The sequence below is a fragment of the Leptosomus discolor genome, chromosome 24 (genome assembly GCF_034619465.1).
Source record: "Leptosomus discolor isolate bLepDis1 chromosome 24, bLepDis1.hap2, whole genome shotgun sequence".
In the NCBI taxonomy this organism is placed as follows: domain Eukaryota; kingdom Metazoa; phylum Chordata; class Aves; order Leptosomiformes; family Leptosomidae; genus Leptosomus; species Leptosomus discolor.
Genome location: NC_141414.1, coordinates 8,254,109 through 8,270,703, shown reverse-complemented (window position 1 = coordinate 8,270,703; position 16,595 = coordinate 8,254,109). Strand labels below are relative to the sequence as shown.

Genomic DNA, 16,595 nt, shown 5'->3' with positions numbered 1-16,595 from the left:
CAGAGGATCACAAACCATCGTCTGCTCTTCCCATCAGAAGATGCTCTAGCGAGTAACTTGGTAAACCAGCGCTAACCATTTGCTGGACTTCTGAGCTGCAAGTGCAACTGAATCGCCAGAGTGATGGCACACAATATGCCTGTCGTTATCCCAAACCAGAAAAGTTATCAAAACAAAGGATTAACTCCCTAGAAAGGACCAGAAAACAATCAGGGTAACACAACCCAAACACTTCTTTCTCCCAGGCACTGGAAACAGCTCAGTTCCTTCAGTCAAAACAAAGTCTTTGATAAAAATAATGAAAGAACAGGTGAAGTTTAAAAACAGGAGGAGGATGCATCCTGAAAATATTTTGGCCATCAAGCCATCGGTATAAATGGTGTATTTGCTCACAATCCAGACACAGGGGAAACAAACGCTCCTTCTGCGCAGCAACTACCGATCGCTCCACTGCTTGGCACGCAGCTGACAGGGGGTTTAAAAACCCCAAACATGTTCACCCGCAGGCACACACAAACAGACCTACACAAACAAGGCTACGCTGCCAGACAAGGAAGATTTGGTGTCTTGAAAATCACAGATTAAGCAAATTACGTTTCAGGAAAGCCAGAACCAAGAATTACAGCTGCAATGCAGGCAGTTGATCACTGAAAGAAAATCTTTCAGCTGCCAAAATCCAAAGTCTTTCTAAACACGGGGCAATAAACTTGTAGCCTTAAGGGTTCAGCGCTCTGGCTGGCTGGTGTTTCCTTTGCTTTTCTGTACCCAGCATCTGGTTTAAAAATAAAACTCCTGAAAGCCATTACAACTACATAAACATGCCGAGCAATTCTCTACACAGCTCCTTTTCCTCTAAGTTTCGCAGTCAGTGACCAAGTTCTACCCGACAGGAACAGTCTCCAAGTAACGCACGTTTCGGCAAAACACAAATCACATCTTCAGCCCAGCAAACCTGCTCCCACTGCCTCGCCCCGAGAGTCGTCACCCCTCAACCTCTGCTGCTGTTGCGGGAATTAGGGGACACGCAGAAGCCCAGGGCAGCAGCTGGCGCTGGCGACCCTCGCAAAGGAACACACGAGGAATCACAAGGAGAAGGAAAAAAAAAAAAAAAAAAAGAAAAATCAGGCATTACCTTGTGGAGAGATGGGAACTTTAGCCAGAACTGCATTTGGGACATTTTAAAACAGCATTCAGTTTGCTGTCAGCAGAGCAGGACGTGGACGAAGCAGTAAGGCGAGATTTTTCAGTATGTAATGGAGAAAGGTCTTCATTCATGACCACGGCAGCAGCAACAGCCGGGAAGAGAGCGCATCAAGGGCTTTTAAAAATTAACATGCAGAAGAAAGGAGTGAAAATGGAGGAAAAAAGGACAGCCATCCAGCGCGCCTGTCCTGAGCCCCTGGAAATTTGCATATAGTGTTTAGTCACGACGGAGAGCGCTCGCACTTCCTCCCAGCACACGGGCTGACTTTCAGGAAATGATGCCTGCTTGGTAAGTCAGTGAAATTACTGGCAGCGCGAGGAGAATTACTGTATGTGGTGTAACCCAACCACAGAGGCACTGTAAACAAAGCTGCGCTCCGCAGCGGCGCGGCCGGGCGCGGGGCAGGGAGGTCTGGGCAGGAGCCCGGCTCCCCTTGGCTCGGCCCCCCGAGCCTGCCTTGGGGCTGGGGGGTCCTGCCCCTCCTGATTTCAGGGGCTCAGATGAAGTAATCCCACTGAAAAAGACTCACAAGTCGGTTCTGGCCCCCCCCCCCCCCGCAAAGAGCCATGTGCTTTCTTTTGTCTTCAGTCTCTGCCCCACCCCAAATATTGCAATTAGAAAATAAAAAGCAGGAGCCGTTTTCTTAACCTTCTTTTCCAGATCGTTGTTGTTTCTTAGTGTCCAGGAACATTGCCCTCTTTTTCCAAGGCCTGCCCTTGTAACTTCAATAGTTTTGGTAATAGAAATAAGCAAAATTTCTGGTGGGGAAAAGTCAAAAAAGGGGCGTCTGAAAGGGATTTGGTCATCACAAGCTTAAGGAAAGTTTGTTCCAGAGGCTGAAGGAGAAGTGAATTTGCCAGAGCACCCCCCGCCCTGCAGAAAACCCGTAACTTTTCTGTTTGCTTTGGGTGCCAGAGGTTCCCGTTTGCTTCCCTCCAGCACCGCCGGCGGCAGCGCCGGTGCCGGGCTCTGGCTGCGGGGTTAGTGCCCCTGAGGTCCCCCGGCAGCGCCCACGGGCTGTCCCGGCTCAGACCCGGGCTGGACGCTCACGGCTCCGTGCCCGGGGCACAGCTCCGGCAAGGCTCGCTGCCGAAGGCCCGGGCAGAGGCGGGCAGGGAGCGGGGCTCGGCACGGGCAGCGAACCCGGCAGAGCACGAGCCCAGCAGCGCTGAGGACGGGGCCGGGAGCGCCGGCGGCAGATCCCTCCGGTCCTGCTCCGAGTCCTTCCACAAACCCTGACCCGGCTTCATGGGAAACGCAGCCCGTCGCTGCTCGGCGTTAGAGCCAGCGCCCGGTGCCCGCTGGCGTGGCTGATGCAAGGGCTCTCGGGGCTTTGTGCTGAGAACTGCTGGAAACCCCCTGCTGCGAGGCACTTCTCAAAAAAAACCCAAAACTTTGGAGGGACAGAAGACAGCAAAGCCCCTACCAGGCCTGCAGGAGATGAAAGCAGAAAATGAGGTGCTCTCCAACCCCTCCAAGAACCTGGGGAGACAAACCAGAGTGGGGTAGTTCTGCTTGACGACATCGGATGAGGAGGGAGGAGCGGCCCCTGCAAGGAAGGCACGCTGGGTGCCGGGGCTGGAAAACCACCCGCAGCACATGAGCCTGCAACGGGGCTCATCTCCAAGGGCAGCTGGGTACACGGCCCAACCCGCTGCAGCTCCACCGGGAGGAATTAATGGCCCTTACTAACGAGGAGCCACGCTCCATCACGCAGAACACCCAGGCCAGAAGTGCTTTTTCAGTACAAAAACACCTTTCCCCAGGCACTCGGCCCTGGTGCTGGTGCCGTGGTCTGAGAAGGCGAGGAAAGGGCAGCCCCACAGCCCTCGCCCCGGGAGGAGCGGGAGCGTCGCTGTTGGGCTCTTCCTGCGACCAGAGCACATCTCACCCCCCGGGGACGGCTGCGAGCAGCAGCTACGCGAGTGCTGCTGCAGAAGAGACGCTCCGGAGGAGCTGTGGTGCAAACGAAGCGTTTGGTTTCTGCGGGCAGCTGGTTTGGGGTGGAGAAAGGCAGCAGGTTTTCACTGCTGCTTTTATCTGAATTGGATTGTATTTAATCAGCTGCTAGTGCCCTGGAGCTTGGGATAGGTGCTTTACTGACACGTTTGAAGTGAAGAGACCAAATACATATTTGAAATGTCTTCATCAGTGACTTGCCGGTGACAGCCTTGCCCTGTGACCTCGATTAAACCACCAACTCTAGCCTAAGCCTACCAAGGTCGTGCTATTCATGCAGCCTTTAAAAAGCAGGTGGTTTGTTTGCTCTGCTGTTGGTGGACAAGTGGGGCAAAACGTAGGCAAGAAAACCGGACGGCCAAAAGGAAGCAAGGTGTACGACGTTGCTGTAGACAACCAGGGCTGCTAAACTGACTTTGCAAGACCACAGTAACACAATCACAGGAGATAAGATAACCCCCCTCCCCCCCGAGAAACCACCATCTGGAATTTTAACCCCCTGTGCCAGGGGAGCAGGCGTGCCACCACACTCCTGCTCTCCACAGGTAACTCGTGGGCACGCGTGCCGACAGACAGGGAGAGGAAAGCAGAACGACTCCAGCAGGCGCATCAATTCGGCTAACCATCTTCCGGCACAACCTGAAACGTACAGGCCAGGCAGTCACGGCGGGGGGTAACCTTCACAGCCTCCTCTCCCGCTCCTCATCGCTGACCTACACAACAGCTTCCTGAACGCCCTGATGGTTTCTTGAAAGCGTGTGCTGAGCTTCTAGGAAAGCACAGACACAAATCAATACAGACTAAGGCACCTGCACAGGAGAAGACCTGGCAGCTCAGCACCCTCAGGCAACCAAAGAGCTGGGGACTACACTTCCCAAAATACTTCGCTGCCAAAAGATGGGCATCTCACACGGGTCCAAGAACGCCCCAGGCTCAGCTTCCCGGCCCGGTGAGACCCTGCTGGAAAAGGCCATCAGGCCCCGGCGTGTCTCGGCAAGCCAAGCCCACGCCAACAGGCTGCACACGGGGAGGGACCCTGAGCAGCGGCTGGGACATCATCAGACCGCAGCACCGCGTCCGGGGAAAGGCAGTGCAAGAGCAGCTAAAGGGCAGCAGAGCACCGAGTATCTGCGCGCTGCAGCTCGTCCTCGCAGGGCCGGGGTCCGAAAGGCTGGGGAGCGTGTCTGGCCCAGCCCCTGCCTCGCTTTTCCTGTGCCCGTGACCCGGCGGGTTTCGCCCAGCTGGGTGCGAGGCTTTGCTTTGCATTTTGGCGGTTCCGGGACCCGAGGGCAGCTCCTGCCACGCACGGGGCAGCCTCTGCTCTAGTTTCGAGAGCGAGCAAGAGGAAGCAAGGTGCGTGGTGAGCGCCTGCACCGAGAGGCTTTGACAAGCTGAGACCACAAATGGTTTATTTTTAAGAGACACAGTAAGAACAAGGACAACGAAGCAGCTGGTACGTGTTTGACAACGAGAGCTGAAATTCAGCGTGTGAGGGGGGAGTTCAGAGGAGCAAACCCTGCCAGCACACAGCTCCTTTGAGGACTGGAAAGTTGGAAGGCAAGTGCTGCTTGTCCAGGAATGGGGAGAGGACCAGGACACAGCCTGCCACTGAGCAATGAAAGGGAACTCCCAGGCTGGTGTTCCTCCTGAAAATAAGGACAAACCAGGAAAACTCATGCAGCACCGAGGAAAGCCAGCGAGAGGGTAAAACTCTTGCAGGTGATCCCGAAAGCTGGAGGAAACTGGTGCGTGGCAGCAGGCAGCGAGGTGCTGCGACTCGGGGAATAACAAACACAGGAGGCCAGGGAAAGAAAAATGACTGAAGGTGGTGTTCGTGTCAGAGGCAGTACTTCTTGTGGCGACTGCTGTGGTAGGACCACTGGTGTTTCGAGCACTTTACCATCAGGACACGCAGTGACCGCCAGCAGAACTGGAGACGGGGAAATTCACTCGATCAGACTGACTCAGACTGATTCTGCTTTGAATTAAAGCATCTATTTTAAAACATCTCCCAGTGGTCTGCTATTAAATTATATTACCAGCATTTTTTAAGAGCACTCTGTGTTTCAGACCAGCACTTTTCCCGCTTTTGTTAGCTTTCTGAAGGGGAGGCGGCAGAGAAGAGCGCTTGCCAAGAAGTTCAGAAGGCAGTTCTCCATCGCCTCCTGCGCCTTCTCTCCTGCCCAGAGGTGGACATCACTGTTCGAAGGTAGCAATACAGGTGAAAATCAACAAGTCTGGAACGGGGGAGATGCCAGAGCCCTCCAGGCCCTCGCACCCCCTCCCCTAGGCCCACAGACATGCAATCCACAGACAAGCACAACCGACAACAAATTATGCCTCAAAAGCAGAATTACTCTCACTTAACCACAGGTATCTCCACCTGAGAGAGTGCCAAGAGCTCCTCTTATACGTGGGAGGGAAAGATTGACTCCTAAAGCGCGGTTCATCCAACCAAAAGGAGACGTTGCTTTAGAGTAACATCAGCTGCACCCCAGCTGTGTCCCCTCCTCCTCGGTACCCAGCTCAGGGTGGGTAAGTCTGAGCAGACGGAGCATCAGTGGGTGAATCCCGTGTGATGCCTGAGCCCCGCAGCTCCGGAAGGGGCTGCGGCACCCGCACATGCCTGCCCGGTCTGACCCTTTGCTGTGAACCCAGCACAGGGGCACCGACTCGCTCCCGGCTCCGGCACAGCTCGCCTGCCCGCAGCTCGCAGCCGAACCCTTCGCACGTGCCGACAGCCCCGGCCAGTGCCACCGTCTCCTCATACACCGGCGGCAACCCTCGCCCAGCCCCGAGCTGGGAGCTCCGGCGGGCACGTGGCCGTGTTATCTGGTGGACCCCAGTGCGTTATCTGACGTATCGGCACCCCGGCACCCCACACGCGGTGAGCCACAGCGCGCAGGAGCCCACGCCGGCAGCAGGGCAGCGGCAGACGCACCAACACGGCGGCCGTGGCCATCCTGCCGGGCAGCTCGCGCCGTCACCACCGACACAATTTCAACGTACTTACCGTAACTAGGTCAGAGGAGCCGTTATAATCACAGCCTTCAGCTTGCTAAACCAAGGCCTGAAGTAAGTGTGAGGCATCTCACCGAAAGTGTTTATAAAGTGTAACTGAGTCAGCCAAAACCCCAACCCTGGGGCGCAGAAGCAAAGGCAGGGGCATGTAAAGCAACTTGTTCGTAAAATGCTTCAAAGGCACCAGAGCCAGTGAACTGCCTCCAAATTGACTTTAATACCTGTATTCCCTGTAGACATAACTCCAGGACAGCGATAGGAAGTTGCAGGATGTTTCTTATTCCAGGAAACTCTTCATTTCAGTCAGAACCAAGTCTTTCCTATAATTTAATAACTGCTACATTGATTTCTCTTAAATCACCACAGCTCTGTGCACTGAAGCACTTTTAAGAATTAATACTTTTTTTAAGAGCAGGTTAATTTCTCCCCCCTTTAACAAGAAAGATTAATAGGAGATTGCAAGGGGCTGGCAGTGAAGAGAGGGTTGGTTTACGATTAACATGTGTGGTCAAGAGCCCCATACACCACAAGCAGATCAAACAAGGCTGTAACTGCATCTTTACAGCATTACTGAAATGACTCTGCCCAAGAGCAGCCAATCCCTCCCTGCCCCCACAAGCCAAATCAATCTGGACTGACCTCCTTCCTCCAGCCCAAGCACAACTGAAATTTCAAAAAGGGTGCCCGAGTTCCCTGCCAAAGCGTTTACACCCAGAGCTGCTTTGCTGAGGAGAAAAGGCAGGAGCTTGTGCCGAGCCCCCCCGCACACCCGCTGTGTCCACGCTCCGTGCCCAGCGGGAGCCGCTCACCCTCACCGCACAGAGATCAGCTCTGGTTCTCCGTTTAAGTCAGGGGGCTGCTGTGCATTCAGAGCCCTGTCCCGGGCAGCCAGGAGGAGCAAGGCAAAGGAAGTTAAGCAAAGGGAAACCCAGATCGATGATCGGCAGCAGGCAGGATCATTGAGAGAACACAAGGATCAGAGGAAATGGGCAGAGTTTTGTGCTTTAAGTAATTCTAAACAGGACAGATCGGTGAAGTTTAAAGAAAAACCTGTGGTGTCTAAGAGCAGCAAGAGCTATGTGAGAGGTACGCTTCCTCAGAACAGGCTGCTCTGCTTTTCTAAGGCTCTGGGGACAGACCGCAGCTCACCACACACTTGTTGAGGGACAGTGGATGCCAAGTATGAGTTAAAACCCTCTGGATTTAGTGTTTTGTTGTGGCAATGAACAGCTCTTACCACCAGTGACACAAGACAGCATTGAAACGACAAAGACGGCTTTGCAGCAGAATTACTGCACACGAGCACTGGAGCCCAACTCCCCAGCACCTGAGACTGGAGGAATAAACAGCAGCAAGCGAGGGAAGCAATGGAAACCAAAACCTGCTTCTCTGCAGGACTTGGATCTCTAAGGACATGCGTGCAGTCAGAGGACTTCTTCATAAGGAGATGACCCCACAGGGTCAGGGCAAGACTTTGGCTTAAGACAACAGTTCCCAAGATCAAGAAATGTTATCAGACCCCCATGTGGCCTCATACAACTATTTTTTAATCCTCAGTTTGAGCCACTTGTTTATATAAAGAATGCCAATAGACCGGCAAGGATGAATCACCCAAAAGCAAGCCAAAAAACAAAAATATTGTGGAGGAAACAAGCTCAAGTTCACGTTAGGCTGTTCTGACCGCGCAAGTGAAGCACCTTTTCCAATGTGCAGGAGTTCAGCGAGGCTGCTGCCACACAGAAATCGCTCTTCAGCAGACCCAGGCAGCAGCGGGGAATGATGCAACGAAAAAGAAATTCCCAGAGCAATTAAGAAACGTGGCAGCTCCCACTCACGGCATCCTCAGGCCAGCAAAGGCTTTACACTCCGAGGGTCCCGCTGAGGACCTCCGAAACAAAATCTGGAGAGAAGACGGGGGGAGCAAACGCCAGTGCTGGAGGAAAACGCGTCAGCCTTCTCACCCTCCGACCCCTCGAGCTCCCCAAACCCTGGGGCACAGAACAATCCTCCGATCACGCACCAACAGAAAGCGTTTACTACACAAAGACCTCAGAATCATCAGTCATCTGCTCCCTAGACCTTCTAATCCTTCTTCACTATTCCTGGAAGACTCTTTAAGGACACAAGCTGCCTACAGACCGCACGGTCCGAGGCCAGGCGGGGGTCTCGCCGCTGCCCAGAACGGCTGCAGGAACGTTTTGGGGAGGCGGCGTTCCCCGGCTCGCTGTCAGATCACACACAGGGACCACAAAGCCTCGCTCCGGACCAGAGCTGACGCTTCCATCTCCTTCCCCTGCCCCCAGGACAGCACGCAGAAGTCCGGCGCTGGCAGGCTGCCGAGAGACACCCAGGGCTGTAAGGCAGGGGCCAGCAAGCTCTCCTGACTGCTGAGCTACCACCGGCCAGATGCCAGTCCCTGAGCAAAGCCAAGGGAGCAGCCGGTGTCCGTGTAGGAAGGCAGCACAAGCTCTCACAGAAGCTCCCAATCTACCTTGTCTGCCCAGTGACCACAGATTTAACCAAGACCCTCTTACCAAAGCATGCAGCAAACTCCTCATGTTCCCTCTCTGGTTTCGCCCCTCTCTGTGGCATGGTCGTAACAGCACAAAGTTTAACGGGACTGGCCACTCCTCCCGCCGCTCTAGGCACGCATGGAAAAGACAGGTACTTTCCTGTACGGTCACCTGGAACGAGGTAACCACCCAAGCTGCTCCCACACCTTCTGAATGGCGTGTTTCAGCTTCCCAGGACGATTGTTAAAATTTAACAGCTTGGCATCTGGGACAGCAAGTAACCAGTGAAGTGGAAAACATTGCTGAAGGGAAGGAAAAGCTCCAGGACACTCCCAGATGACTCCGGACTGATGCCACTGCCTCTACTTAAGTGCCTGCTGCTCTACCAGAGCCAGGCTCTAATTCTGGCTCCTGTGAAAAAAACCATCAGCTTTTCTCTGGATGAGCAATGACTAGTAGTTTAGAAAGCCCCAGGTTTTATCAATGGATCTCCACGGTAGTGCGTATCGCGCTCTGGGAGCGCACTAGGAGCAAACCCTGCGGAGAGCTGAGAGGAGACCAGAGCCGAGTGTTCCGACAGGCTGAGCTGCCTCCACACCGCAGCAGAAGCGGCCGTTTGAGCTGCAGGACGAGTAAAGACCGAAACACCTCCTCAAGAGCCAGCGGGGCACACCCCCAACGGCACTGCACGCGTGTCCCGCTGCCCTGCGGCAGCTCCGGACGGACGCCACCCCTCCGAGGTACGGCTCGATCGGAGCAGCTTCCGCTGGGAAAACAAAGCTCTAACAAAGGCCTTGCTCAGCGTTCCTCAGGTTCAGGGCACGCACGGTGACACAGCACTGCCTTGGGCTACCGGTGGGAATCTCCAGCAACGCTCGGGGCAAAGGCTTAGAGACAACCACCGCGCCGGCCAGAAGAGCGCCCACAAAAATGCTCCGTTCCCCGCGGGAGCTTACACGGCCCCACCTGCTCCTGCGCGGTACCGTGCCCGAGCGGAAGCACTGGCCTGGCTGTGCTCGGCTCGGAGCAGGACACCGGGTTGTTCCGATACTCGAAGCAGAACACCCGCAAGCACGTTGGAATAGGTGCAGCCTCACAAGAGTTGGCTTGGAAAGAAAGGGCCCAAGCAAAAACGAACTGCCTGCAATCGCCTCGCTCCCGCCCGTCACTTCCTCTCCAAAGGGATGACAGTGGCGCAAGAATCATTTCTTGTTCTGGAAATCACTTGAGGTCCTTTATGCCTGGTTTGTCTCTGAGCCCTCCTGCTCTTTTATCGCCCAGCCAACACAAAGAAGCACCTCCTTTTCACAAAGAGCCTCCAAAAATCTGCTCTTCCAAGCTGGCTGAGATCAGTTTCCGTGACGGAGCAGGGGCAGGAAGCTGATCAGCCACTCAGATACTAGAAAATACATAAGTTAAAGAAATAATTAAGCCCCTTTCCCGTTAAACCCATCAGCCAAACTACCCCAGACCTGCAAGCTGAGACCTATAGAGAGGACCCCTCTTCCCCTGCCCATTGCAGCCCGTTAAATGGCTTCCACAGGCTGATGAGATCACATTTCTGTCTCATTCCTTCTGCAATTAATTCTGCAGGAGGCAAAGATCAATGCTATTACGGTTCATTTACTTATCTGGTTTTATCCAGTTAGAAGACTCTGGTCAACAGCTACTGGTGACTGCCCAGACCCGCTGCGCCAGGCGAGTCACCAACGTGAGGCACTTCTAGCAGCTCTGCTGAGGGCTACCACACCAGTGGCTCACCTCAGACGGCACAAATCCCCAGCATATCTAAATGCAAACCTGCAGAAATCAGAGCCCCAAGGAGGTTCAAAACCTCTCTTTAGCCATGCCAAGGAAATAAAAGCATAATTAGGGAGGAATTAACACATCCCTCCCGAGAAGAGGAGAAATGCATCAATTTGCTGATGCATCAGTTAGTGAATCATGCAGGAAGAAGAGACAGATTATGAAGGAAAAAGTTTCTGTTTATACATGTGTCTTGACATTCAGCAGCTATCGAAAATAAAATGCATTCAAGAGCGCCCAGCAGCTGAACGGGGCCTAGGGAAGCGTTTCTTGGTGTGTCACAGCACGGTGTCAGCGCAGGGCACGTCCCTGCTGCCCAGTCTGCCCTTGTGTCTCCCCTGCGCTGCTTGCAGCGCCCGAGGGCTATGTTGTAAGGCACGCCCAGAACAGTGAAACATCTAGAAAGGTCCATCTTCACCTGAACACAGAAGAGGGGGAAAACCCAAACTGGGCTCCGTCTCCCCCAGCACCTGGGGTTCAACAGCCCCTGTGCTCACACATCACCCCGCGCCACAGGCCTGAAGCAGACAAGTGCCACGTTCAGATTCGCTGGCTCCCACGCGCAGAGGCAGCTTGGCTCTGCTGGCGAGCTTCCCTGCGACCAGAGAAAAGAATACTTCTAGTGAGAGAAGCTTGACTTATGGCTAACATAGACAGAGATTTTGGAGAGAGCCCGTGATTTTGTTACACCTTAAAGGTTCCTTTGAGACCCTCCAAGCACCCCTGAGGCTTGAAGGTCCAATGTGTCAGCAACCGATGAGCCCCCGCCCAACCTGTGAATCAGGTCTTGTTGGAAAACCTTAAGCACGCTAAAAAACCCCGAATCAATCACTAATTTCTACCATCAGCTCCCTGTACCACTGTCTCACCGAAAAAAGCTGTCCTGCAGGTGGCTCGGAGCGCGCGCCCGTCCCAGAGCGCTGCCACAGCCCTGCTCCTTCTCCTGCTTCTTGTCCGACGGGAGCATCGGGCTCCAGCAACGGCTCAGGACAGACGCCGGGGCTGGCAGGACGGCGGGGCTCCGGCGCTGCGCACTCCCCTTCTCCTGGGCTGCTTCCCGCAGGGCTCTGGGGCGCGGCGGGCCGTGCCCTCTGCCCCCCTGGGGCAGGACACTGGATGGCATCTGGCTCCCGCCCGCTTCCCAGGCGACCAGGACAGAGATTGACTGAGAGGAGAGCTGGGACTGGGGAGTTCGTTCAGTTTGGCCGTGGCCTCGATAGGTCAAAGCAGGGTAATGTTCTGCAGCTCCACTCACTACGTATCTCCAGGTGCCGGGGGAAGCCCTAACGCAACGAACTTACACAGCCAGACAGTGACAATACCTGTATTAACTCCTAGAAAGGATACAGCCAGTCCCTTCTTTATTCCAAGTCAGCTTGGTCATAGCTGCTTTCCAGCCTTTACTGACCAATCTGATCACGAGACGTCGCCAAAAGCCAGTGCAACGTTTCAAAAGCTCCTTCCCACCCAGAGATCCCCGAGGTGAGATGCCTCTTGGTCCCTAGAGGTGCCGAATGAACCACGGTGACTCTTCATTCCTCCCACTCTTCAGCTCTGCAGAAAAGGAACCGGCTGCAATCTCAGTTTGCCAGGCACCGGGCTGATGTAATCCCTAAATATTCACTCTTCAGGAATCCGCCACTCGTAATCAGCGAGAACGCACATGCGACGTACGCGAGCGAAGAGTGTTTCAGGAGGCAAACGACTTAACTCTCTGAAGCACGTTCCAATTCACACTTACCTATACCCTCCTGCAAACAGGATTCTCCCACGCAATTTCAGCTTATGTTAAACATCACTTTAAAAGACAGAAGCAATTTTACCACAGATAAGCTCCTACCAAGCCAAAGATAGCTTCTGAATTGCTGTTGTCAGAGAATCTAACCCAATTGCACACAATTCCCATCAGGGGCTGCACCAATTTAAGACACCGTCAGTCTTTTCCTTTCCCCTCAATAAGGCAATACTGAAAAATAAACCTCATCACCATAAAGTACCGTTCTCCCCCAAAGCCATCAGTAGCTCTCTACTTACCTGAGGAAAATCACCATTTTTTGGTAAGAAGTCAGTGGGGTCCACAGTTGCATAGTTTGTATCCAAGAAATGTGGTCTGCTGATGGAATTCATATAAAAATCGTGAGGGGAATTAAAATATTGCCTGTAAGGAAATGGGAAAAGCAGTTACTTCCTGTCGGTCCTACTTCTCAGGTTGCTTCAGACTCCATCACCAGCAGAGAAGCTGCAACTATGGGATGACACATACAAGGAGAGGGATATTAAAAAAAGCTGTGTTTATCCAGAAGAGGTATCTAGGCAAAACAACACATCCACAAGTTACATTCTGCTTCCCAGGCTCGGAAGTGTAAGAGTCTGGAAAGCTGCATTAAGAATTCAGTTCTCAGCAATTTGTGTAAAATGAGAAGATTTAATAGATAAGAACAGTCTGCAGGACTAAAGCAAAGTTGAGATGTCCCAGCGCCAAGCGTTTGATGGGCGAGAGATGGAACCTGCCAACCGCACAAGGACAAGCACCAGCTTCACGGAAACATCACCCCCGAACGCTGGTTTGGGCCATAAATCTGAAACAGCCCTGCAAAGCGGCACCGTCGGGGAACGAAAGCGCCGCCCTCTGCACACCCTTGACAGGGAGGTTTGCTGCCCACAGCCCTTAAAGACAGATCAAAAGGGAAGGGTTAGGGACATGCCAGCCCAGGCAGAACTGTCAGCCCAGACAGAGACGAATCGGGGATGTAACCCGCCGTGCCGAGTTACAAAGCGGGATCTTGGCTGAACTAACAAGGGAAAAAAAGCAAAGGCCTTCCGATTGCTGCCTCCTGGGTAGGGCACATGCCAGCGCTTCCTCCCGCCTCCCTTCCCCCAGCACCGGCTTCCCCCGAGCAGAGCAGAGGTAAGAACTGCAAAGAGCAGCAAATCCCTTCCTCCTGCCCCGGAGCAGCCTCCGGCCGGTAGGACAGGCCGGTCTCCTGGTGCCGCTGGTACACAGGCCAGCCCTCTCCCTCTCCTGCCGGAGCGAGGAATGTGCTTTGTAATCCTTCCCGTAAGGGCCGTGCGCTCGCGCTGCTTGGGCAATCGCCACCCAAGACGCTCGCACGCTGGAGCCTCGAAAAACGTTTCAGCCGATGTGACTGGTTTCCTCTTGCGGCAAGTCGTATGTTCTGGGTAGCGCCAGCGCTACAGAACCCACAGCAATAAACTTTAACAAGGCACCGGGGGGGAGGGAGAAACGGAATTGAGAAAGTAACACTACCCAGGAGCAGAGCTGGGGAATGACTGCAATCAAGCAATTAAAATGCCGTGTGGGGCTGGCAGCTCACTAACACCCCACGCTTAGCATTTACGTGCGCATTTATGTGCCAACGCACTCACCTCTCTGCACTAAACGCGTTTTTCCTGCTCTTTTTTCACCATCCAACATAATACCCTCAAAAAGGAACAGCTCCCTCCCCTCCCTTCCTTCTTTTCAGCGCTGCCACGGTGGTTTTACCTCCTGCAGCGACACATCGAACAGCGACCTGCCCCCGGCGCAGGCAGGGCGGGGGGTTTAGCACGGAATGGCTCCGACAGCCCAGCACCGACTCCGGGCTCCCCCCGACCTAGTCAGGCAAATTAAAACCTGCGCACAAATTCTGGGAACGAACACATCGACACGCAGCGAGAGGCTTGTTCAAATCGCTCTCAAGGTGAAACCGCTGCGGTCTCGCTGCCTCTCTCGCACGAGGACAGAGCCCGGCCGGCGCTAACGAACTAACCAGGGAAGGGGAAAACTGTTTTTACCGGAAAAGCGAACACCGCCTCGTGGTCTGGCCAAGAGTCAGCTAAGGTAACGGGAAGGAGCCCAAGGCAGCCCCAGCCTCCCTGGCCTGAACTGCTGTGGAATGACCCGCTCTGGTATGTTATTTTGCTTCCCTTAATCTCGGTTTTCAGCTCTGTGAACGCGCCGAGCTGCACTTTCTTCCTGCAGTCGGAAATAAAAGCCAACAGCAACTCCGCGCACTGCTTGGAGATCCCCTTCGGGAAGGCACCAAGGGCGCAGCGTTCACCAAAGCCCCTTTAGCGCTGCGCTTTACCTTGCTTTGAATAAGAACTTAAAGACATTCGCCCTCATTTGAAGAGCTGGCACAAAGCCACTGACAAGTCAGCTTGAATTAAACTGCAAAAAACAAAAAAACCAACTCAAAGCGTTAACTGGAAGAACCAAGCGTGTGACCCTCGCCGTACTGCCAAAGCAACGATGTGGAAGCAGCCTCACAGCAAGATTGCCCTGTAGGTACCTGCTCACCCTCTCCAGGACTCGGTTACACTGCTCCATGGAAGCTATTCTGGGTCAACAGCTCCCCCTCAGAGGCCGAGGGTGGTCACTGGATAACTAACAATCCGTTCAGAAAGGCAATTTATACCGGGTTTAATCACGCAGGATTTACAAGGCTGCCCACTTGCAGTTGTATCCTGGGGTGTGACCTTCAGCTGCGGCACTGAAGGAGGAACCGGGTGTCCTGGACAACAGAAACCACCACCTGCGTTCACCAGCTCCAACACTGCAGCCATGTCCTGTCCCGGGGACACTCAACCTGCCCAGGAAGAGCCAGGCTCCAGCTAACCTGGCCTGCCCCGAGCCAAACCTCCTCTGATTAAACTCGGAAGGGGACACGCGCAACAGAGGGGCCTCCAACGGCTGCGGGCAAGCGCTACACCAGCCCCTTTCAGGGCACTGATTCACTGAGGTCGGCTCTTGAAGCAATCAAGGCCCTACTTCAGTTATGAACCTCATCATAATTAGCTTGTTATTTACTCAGCGAAACTCATCTCTTCGGCACCGAGACCAGAGTTGAACGAGTTAACGCTGGGGAGTTTGGAGCCGTCTTATTTGACTGCTTTTGGCTGCAGAAAACAGAGTGCCGACCTTCTTGCTGAATAAACCCTGACTTTAACCCAAATGATTAAACAAATCAGGTCACAAGTTACCCTGCACTAAGGTAAAGTTTAGTCCTGAGGAGCGCTGAGCTCTTCAGACAGAAGAGGCTGCACGGCTCCAACCAGCCCCCAGAAGGGGAAGGCTCCATCGCAACTCAGCCAGCATCAGCACCACTCTGCTCCGGGGAAAGGCAGTCACCCCGATGAAACCACGCAGACAGAAGGAAGGAATGCTGGTCTCCCACTTCTGTTTGAGCTCTGCCTCGCAGAAGAGAAAGAGGGAATCTTGCTGAAGAGCTCGGTTTGACGGAATCAGCAGTTCGTGGTGCGGAGAGGAGGTTCTGTGTGCTGGCCCAGGACAGGTCCCAGTTAAGAAAAATAAGTTTATTGGCAAAACAAGCCAATAAAGCCAAGCCCAAAAATTCAGCCGTAGGAAAAAGAACATCTAGCAATCTAACTAGAGGGACATTTCCCTGCAGGAAGCAAGAGGAAAGCACGTGAAGGTGGGCAACGTTCAGAACCCAACAGGCACCAACGGTCTTACTGCAGAGAGGTTTCAGGCTCTTCTTTAAGGACTCAAGCAGCCGGCTCACAGAAATTCTTTCACCCCCAGGTCCTGGGACGTTACGAGCTGGGTGAGGAGCATCTTTGGACTAAAGTTCAGGCAATCCCTTTGAGGAGCAAGAGGGCGGTTCTCACTGCCACCCGCTGTAGACACAGCGGCAGTGGAACAGTTGGTACAAACCTGAGCTGACACCCGACTGACCCCGATCATTTGATGTCCATCCAGGCAGGGGGTCTCAGGGCAGGGCTCTTCCACATACTCCCAAAGAAGGCTGTCGGGTGGGATTTTCTCGTTGGGTTGTTTTGGTTTTTTCTTTTGTAAAGAAACTGATAATTTCCTTCGGTTTTCCTGAAGCTCAAGACTTTCAACAGCAGGTCCTAGAGGAAGACACTGTGGACAGGCTCCTACAGGAATCCCCATCTCGAGGTGAGCAATGCCACGCGCATCGCCCCCAGGAGACGGGTCTCCGTACTTCGACAGCTCAGGCTTGCTAGAACAACGCTTGTTGGGACCACCGCGGTGTCACGCCTGCCTCGCGTGCCTCACACCGGCTGCTCATCCGTGCACCCGATGCACCTGAAGCCCTTCTGGGGCT

General features: G+C 53.9%; 1 protein-coding gene across 2 annotated transcripts in view; it reads right to left on the bottom strand.

The window, feature by feature from the left end:
- Nucleotides 1-16,595, bottom strand: part of SBNO2 (strawberry notch homolog 2) — a 48,789-nt gene that overhangs the window by 28,021 nt on the left and 4,173 nt on the right. For both annotated transcript variants that reach the window (XM_086477687.1, XM_086477686.1), the window contains exon 3: nt 12,538-12,661. In XM_086477687.1, coding sequence (XP_086333813.1) covers nt 12,538-12,661 — 124 coding nt within the window. The remainder of the gene's footprint in view (nt 1-12,537; nt 12,662-16,595) is intronic.